Here is an 8,241-nt window from a genome sequence, read left to right as displayed (position 1 = left end):
ACTAAAAATTGATACGGTCATAACTCAGAGACTGAGTCGTCACTACCATTATAACTCAGGGACCAAACTCGCCATTTTTTCTTTTCTTTTTTAGGCAAAACTGTTTTAGAGGCAATACTGTACAATTGAAGCTTTTTCCATCTATATATAAATGCTCGTATTAATAACATTGACCCAATATAAATTGATTGACTAATATAATACTAAGATAATAAGGAATTTATGAACTTAAAAGTAATTAATATCTCAAAAACATCATAAAAGATGTTTTATTGGTTGAGAAGGTAAATAATGTTGCTTATAGAATGCAAGGGCTGTGATCATATTTATATATATTTTTTCCAAATATTATTTACTGAACCAGTGAGCTAAGTCCGTACACGTAACGTATTTATATACTACTGAACTGTTTCGTAGCCAAGTTACAAGTATGGTCTTTTTAGATGAGTAGTTCAAGAAAGTCTCAAAGTAGGTGTAGTAAACTCTTTTGATTGGGCCTCACAAAATGCCAGATGGTCAGGCATGTAATACCGATTAATAATTAAATATTTCATACTAAAAAATTAATAATTTTATGCTCGATCAAACCAATAATAAACACAATAAATAAAATGCGGTCTAAGATAATAATAATTACCAATAATAATAAACTCTTTGGATTTAGCCTCACAAAATACCCGATGGTCAGGCGTATAATACCATACCTATTAATAATAAAATATTCCGTATTAAAAAAAATGTTAATTTTACGCTTGATCCAGTAATAAATACGATAAATAAAATGTGTTCTAAAATAGTAATAAGGGAAAATGACACTTTTTTGCCTTAGTTATATACTTATAGCATTTTTCTCCCCTGAATTATTCATGTAAGCACATTACCTCCTCAATTATTTTAAAAGTGGCGGTTCTCTCCCCCCTGATATATTAAATTGGCATTTCTACCCTTAAAATAAATATTTTATTTATTTTTCTTCTCCAACAAATTATTGCGTATACGTAAGGATAGCCAGATTCGATTCGAATTGAACCGGGCACTATAGCAATCAAATTAAAAGTTTTCGGTTATGATTCAGATCCAGAACCTAATATTTGGATTTCAGTTTATTAAAATTATGAATCGAAAAAACTGGATCCTGAACCGTGAACCCCGGCGGTTCCGGATCCGATTCGCGATTTTGAACCGTCTTTATTTTAAAATAGTCTAAATTCAACAATAAATGTATTTTTTTTCCAGTTCGAAACATGAACCGGCTACCCCGGTTCGCGATTTTAATAAACTCTAAATATCAGGTTTAGATTCTAAATTGTAATTAGAATATTTTGATTTGGTTGCTAATAGTGTCTGTTTGGTTTGTACCAAATTATTGTCATAATTTGTTGGAGAAGAAGAATAAATGAAATATTTATTTTAAGAGTAAATATGTCCATTTAACATTTCAGGGGGAAAAAATGCTATAAGTATATAACTCAGGGGAAAAAAATGTCATTTTCCCATATTAATAATTAGCAATACTAGGTATTTACATAGAATTCATAAAGCAAACAAGGATTGAACAACTGAGTTAACATTAATTTGAGCATGCACATACAGTGATACACAACTAAGGTTTTGATGAACTAGTTTGTGATCGGAGGTTTTTAATTACAAGTTCAAGAAAAAAAGGGAAAAGAAAGTTGATGAGAAAACTTCTAAATTAATTCGTCAAGCCGACCCTTGGAGATGATGAAGACATCACCGCCGCCGGAGACGGCCACAACTGTGCATTCTTCACCTTAGAGAGGCTTGCGAGTACTCCCACCGGAGTCACGTCACCCATCACCGTCACCTTCTTCGAGTACAAATCTATACTGAATGATGTCACTCCTGTTTAATTATTTTCATTAAAAAAAAATTATTAGTTATAGTTAGTACCATGATTAAAAATTCTTAATTTTTACGTAAAAATTCTTGTATGTATGTAGGGAATTGAAACTACTACATGCCTTCCATTCTTGAGAGATGTTTCCTTACTTTTCCTTCACAACCCTTGCAATGAATTGACACCCTCAATTCCACAACCTGCGTGCCAAGAAAATCATTATGCACACAAATTTCGTGTCTTTTTTAATACCAATTCGATTTTAACTAAAAATTTAAATAGATGGTGAAACTGTGTATATGGTGAACAAATAAGAGAAGAATAATGGAGGCAACTGCAGTCAAATTGATCATATTAGCTTAGTAATAACAATGTTACAAGTTTAACTCGGTGGCAATAGCCTATTCGTCTTTTTTGGCTTTAACGGGTTAGTGACCGTCACCTATTGGCCATCTTAATTTGAACCCATTGGTAATTAGACTGGTTTATTTTCTTATAATTTTTTGTCGACCAGGATCAAAAGGTAATGTTTACCCCCTCTAAAGTCAAAACCTTGTCACAAAAAAAAAAAAAAAAAAAAAAAAAAAAAAGAATAGTGAAGAACCTGATGGTTACGGTGGGAGGGAGTTGAGGGGAAGCTTTTAACATTGGAATCATCCACATAAGTTAAGGACGGAGGCTTATACACCGGAGATTCAAGCGGCGACCGTGCCGACGATGACCGGAAAACGGGGAGTTCATTTGAGGGCTGCCGCTTGACCAAGGTTTTCCGGGCAAGATTAGTATCATCAGATGACAAGAAGTGAATGAAGGGAGAATCGCCGAGCAAATATCGAGAGGAACCAGGAGGGCTAGTAGTGGCAGTAGCCGCCTGCAGGTCGCTGACGTCGGCGGAGCTTTTCCGGCGTAATTCGCCGGGCTTAACCGCCGACGAAGAAGTACTCTTCCGGGCCTTCTGATACTGAGGGATGGGATCAAAGGGCAAGTGGGAGGAGCACGGCGCCGGAGCCCGGGCCTTGGGCGGGTGGCCGAGGCGGTGAACGCGGCGGCGGTCGATAGGCCTGACGCCGCCGTGCGGAATGACGGCGTGTTGGACGGTGCTAGAACATATGGCGGTGGAGGCCGGAGAGGAACAAAACAGCTGGTCTATGGATTTCATGATGATAATAATCAAAGAAGCTAAGAAATACAGCAAGCAAGAATAAGAAGCCAAGCCAAGCCAAGTAATTATGGCGTTTAGCTCATAAAACTATTATGCATTAATGAGATGAAAGAGAGTAGGAATAAGTTCCTCAAAATGAGGCTATTTCATCTTCTTATAAAGTAGTCCGCAGAACTTGATGAAGAGCTAAAGTATTATAATACGGAGTATATGGATTCTATCATGTGAAAACCACTTGGAATAATAACAGAAATGTCATTACACTACTACGTAGTTGGCACTGGGATTGAACTCTTTAATATATAGTAGACACATATAAAACTATAAAAATTAGATATTACAATATATCTATTTAGATAAATATGCAATATTAAGTGTAAAGTTTTAAATATTTTTTTAAATACTATTAACTCTATTACAAGCTAGTATCTGTTCTATACTTGATCCTATAATATTCCCTCAAAAGGAGGCACAGAGATGCCATCTGAACGCTTATCAAAAAGTTTTAAATTTAATATTTATTATATCCTCAAATTTACAAGAAAAAGTAGTAGAGGAAGAGAGAATCACGGAGGGGGAAAAAAAAAAGAAGCAACTATCTAGGTCCCATCCAAGCATTGATGAATAGCCCTACCATGGGAGGACACATGAATTATCTAGACATCTAAAGTGTTGTGTGTAGGAGTTTTTTATTTTTTTTTAATTTCTTTTTTATTTTTTATATCTACTATAGAAAAACACAAACTTCCCCAGAATTGAAAATAATTCTTGTACCTAAAAAATACGATCATACAAATGGACCAAATTCAAATTTAATATAATATTTCGTATAATATATTTAGGGCAACTTCAATTGAGTTGGTGAGACAGTGACTTATAATCACAAGTTCTAAGTTGAACTCTTTGTGAAAACTGCCTATTAACCTTCTTGATTTGACATAGTCAGCTATAGACAATTTAGATTAGTTTACATCATTATAATCTTTTGACGACTAAAGTCGCAAAATGAACTTTTACGATTTTACTCAAAGTTCACCTATCAAATAAAAAAACACTCTAGTCTAACATTGGATCAATCAAAACATGTTGAATAATTGTCTCACTAAGAATGTTCCAAACATTTTTCTTGTTTTGCCATGATTATGATAGGGTTTAGGGAGGATATATAAGGAAAGTGAAATGATTAGATAGAGGAGGAATAGAGGGAAGGATGGAAGTTTGAAAATTTTTAAAAGAGAAGCTATACGATCAGTGGGCTTATAATTAGCATATCATTGCAGACCCGAATTGACTTGATGGGAATTCACATCAAATCATGCAGCTGCCATGCTTAACCCATTGAAGGGCTACCCTTTTCCTTTTTTTTTTTTTTTTTTTTTTTTTTTTTTTTTTTTTTCAATTTCATTTTCCTTGTCTTTGTCGTCTGCATTGATGTTTGTTCCTCACCTAAACTAAAACTACCAGCGGATCTTAACCTTCACATTCTTCCATCTAATCATTATTAGTTAGGATTAATGTTGTTGTTGCTTGTTTGATTTAGCCACTTAAAAGTACTAACTACCAATTTTACTTAAAGCATCCCATTAAGTAATTTTTTAAGGTAAAAGTAAACTTGGGTGAAGAAAAGAGGGAAAGTGAGAGAGAAAAAAAATAAAATTATTAGGGTTAAATTGAATTTTTTTTGAGTTAATTACCAAAATGTCTTTTGACTATAGAAAAATTATCAATTTGGTTCTTGACTTTTTTTTTTTAACCAATTAAGTACTTCAACTTTAAAATTTTTAACTAATTTGGTCCTCCGTTTGTTTGACCGTTAGTCAATCGTTAACTTGGGACCAAATTAGTAATTTCGCTATAGTCAAGGGACCATTTTGGTAATTAACTTTAGGAGTGGACAATTCGGTTTAGTTTTCTCGAATCGAACCGTATCGAACCGAACCGAACTAATTTGGTTCAGTAATATACCGAACAATTGAACGGTATTGGATTTTTGTATACTGAACGGTTCGATAAACAAATATTCTAGTATTCTTGTGAGTTTATTTGACGAATTTCAACCAATCAATATAACACCTGAAATTTATTCTTTTTACAAACCAAACAATTGAATGGAATTCCTATTTTATTCATTGCATTTTTCATACCCCTATTGAATAAGATTCATATTTCCTCAAAGTTTATTCCGTGAATTAAACTTGCAGTAATAATGTCTACCTTCTTGAAATTGTGACTCAACACTCGCAATATGTGTCCCTACGGGGACATCCGATAAAAAAAATACTTGCAATATGTTGATATCAATAATTTCTGATACAAAATTACAAAATTTTGTGTGTAGGTGTATGAGAATTATGCTTCATCTACTCAACTATATATTCTGAATGACGATAATTTTTTTTTAAAGAAAAAAGTTCAAACTGGCAACTGAACGTAACCTGAAAATGCAATTAGACCATTGAACGAAATAAAAAACAAAAAGTACAATTAGGCCACTGAACGAAATGAAAAAAAAAAAGTGAAATTAGGCTACTGAACACTCCAAATGTATGCGATTTCACCTTATAACAGGTTATCACCCATTTCATCAAGTTGTCTGCTTACGTGGATGGTGAGTTGCCATTTTTAATAATAAACTTTAAAAATAAAAATTTAAAAATTTAAAAATTTTTAAAAAAAATTAACAAAAAGAAAAACCACCGGGGTGGCTGCTGGCACCCCTTCCCCTTCCCCGCCCCCCTCCTCCTTCATCTCAGGGAAGAGATCTCTCTTCATCTCCAACCAGAGATGAAGAGCCTGTCTTCGTCTCCGACCGGAGACGAAGGAAGGGGGAAATGGGGGTGGCATGAGACAGGTCCTTCGTCTCACGCCACCCCATTCCCTCTCCTTCGTCTCTGCCAGAGACGAAAGAGGAGGGGGGAGGGCATGGCTGGATTTTAAGACGTGCAAGATAGACAACAACACAAGCCCTCAATTTTTAGAGGGCCCAATATTTATTTTTGACCTAGCTACTTAAGAAATAAAAAAAAAAAATCTACAATTAATCCTTAACCACATCAATTTTATCCAAATAACTTATCTTCTAATAATTAGGACCTAATTAATTGACCATGCCAAGATCATTATGTTTCTCCAACGGCATAGATGATGTCTCAAGCCCTGAATGAGATAACTTGAAACATGTTCCATTCACCATTCACCATTAAAGATTGCTCTTATACTTTTGGTAGGACCTCATTTATTTATAAGAACGAGACCACAAAAATACAAAAATCGATCCTGGGGAAGGGGGTGGCCGGCGGCCACCCGACGTTTTCTTTCTTCTTCTTCTTCTTTTTTATTTATTTTTTTAAAATTTTTTTTAATTTTTAAATTTTTATTTTTAAAGTTTATTATTAAAAATGTCAACTCATCATCCACATAAGTAGATAACCTGATGAAATGGATTACCTGATAGCTATCAGGTGAAATTGCATACATTTGACGTGTTCAGTGGCCTAATTGTAAATTTTTTTTCTTCGTTCAGTGGTCTAATTACATTTTTAGGATACATTCAGTCGCTAATTTGAACATTATTTTTTTTTTAAAATATTGAACTAAAAAATAAAAGAGATTAATTAATAGAGGAGTCAGAAACACACAATCTCCAGAGATTTAGTTGAGACATATATTCCGATGTTCCTGCGGAATTTATTTATGTATTAATTCATAGGTTTCACACCGAATCTTCTTATTAATAATGGTTGGGTTGCTGACAAGTAACGACATTTTATTATAAACTGTGCGAATGAAATTTAAAACTCTCCGTTAAAGATTTAAAGGTCCTTAAAATCGGACACAAATTCAGGGATATTTACTGCAAGCGACAAAACGCTTGTCATCTATTTGAAGTTTTGCAAAAATCGGGTAGAAATGTCAAATAACTCGATCTACTATTCTCAGATGTTTAATTAACCTTTGCTCTAAAATAAGATTGGGGTCACATTTACTTTAAATTATGTTGGCTTAGTATTTTTTCCAGGATTCCATCAAGTAACTCTTCTATAATGTTGACATGAAATTTAAATAAAAATAATTTGATGACTTGTTTTAGTGTTGACTCATTCAAATCTAGAGAAAATCACTATTCTCTCATTTCTTATCCTCACCACCACCATCGTGGCTACCGATCTGAAAACCGAAAATTGTTTGCTGCCTCCCATTTGTTACTTGTGTGCCCAAGTAATCCCACAATATCTTTAGTATGTGGTTCCTGAAACTTTCTATAGTTGTATGATATTTATATGCGAGTTAATTATCGAAATGGTCCCTTGACTATAGCGAAATTATCAATTTGGTCCTTGACTATTTTTTTGACCAATTAAGTCCCTCAACTTTAAAAATCTTAACCAATTTGGTCCTTCGTTTGTTTGACCGTTAGTCAACCGTTAACTTGGGACCAAATTGGTAATTCGCTATAGCCAATGGACCATTTTGGTAATTAACTTTAAGGGTGGACAATTCGGTTCAGTTTTCTCGAACCGAACCGTACCAAACTAGTTAGATTCGGTAATATACCGAACAACCAAACGGTAATAGATTCTTGTATACCGAACGATTCGGTAAAAACTCGAACCGAACTAGATTGTTCGGTAAAAAACCGAACTGAACCGAACCGAACCGAATACCGTTTGAACTTTGGATTTCTATTTTGTTATATATTAGACTTTGGATATGGACTATGTAAACATCATAACACATAATATAGAACTTTTGATAACAAACCATAAAGAAATCAAATAAAACATTTACGAGAGATACCCGTGAGAATATGAGTTGAACGGCAGAGCAAGCAGCAAGGGGCTTGGATTTACTTTTTATTTATTTATTTATTATTATTATTATTATTATTATTATTATTATTATTATTATTATTATTATTATTATTATTATTATTATTATATTTTTTTAAAAAATCAAACGGTATTCGGTTCAGTTCAATTTTTTACCGAACAATTCAGACCGGATCGTATCGGTTTTTTATCGAACCGTTCGATATACAAGAATTCAACACCGTTCGGTTGTTCGGTATATTATCTAACCAAACTAGTTCGGTTCGGTTTGGTACGGTTCGATTCTAGAAAACTAAACCGAATTGTCCACCCCTAAAGTTAATTACCAAAATGGTCCCTTGACTATAGCGAAATTACCAATTTGGTCTCAAGTTAACTGTTGACTAACA

General features: G+C 33.8%; 1 protein-coding gene across 1 annotated transcript; it reads right to left on the bottom strand.

Moving 5' to 3' along the window:
* Positions 1-1,542: 1,542 nt before the first annotated feature.
* LOC109172745 (protein SODIUM POTASSIUM ROOT DEFECTIVE 3-like) lies at positions 1,543-3,169 on the bottom strand. Its single transcript, XM_019321992.1, has 3 exons — positions 2,466-3,169; positions 1,986-2,061; positions 1,543-1,866 (listed from the first exon to the last, which is right to left on the bottom strand). The coding sequence occupies exons 1-3, from the start codon at positions 3,018-3,020 to the stop codon at positions 1,697-1,699; spliced, it is 801 nt and encodes a 266-aa protein (XP_019177537.1). The 5' UTR covers positions 3,021-3,169; the 3' UTR covers positions 1,543-1,696.
* Positions 3,170-8,241: the final 5,072 nt, after the last annotated feature.

This window comes from Ipomoea nil, unplaced genomic scaffold (genome assembly GCF_001879475.1).
Source record: "Ipomoea nil cultivar Tokyo-kokei standard unplaced genomic scaffold, Asagao_1.1 scaffold0146, whole genome shotgun sequence".
Taxonomy (NCBI): Eukaryota; Viridiplantae; Streptophyta; class Magnoliopsida; order Solanales; family Convolvulaceae; genus Ipomoea; species Ipomoea nil.
This window is presented reverse-complemented; position numbering and strand designations above follow the sequence as displayed.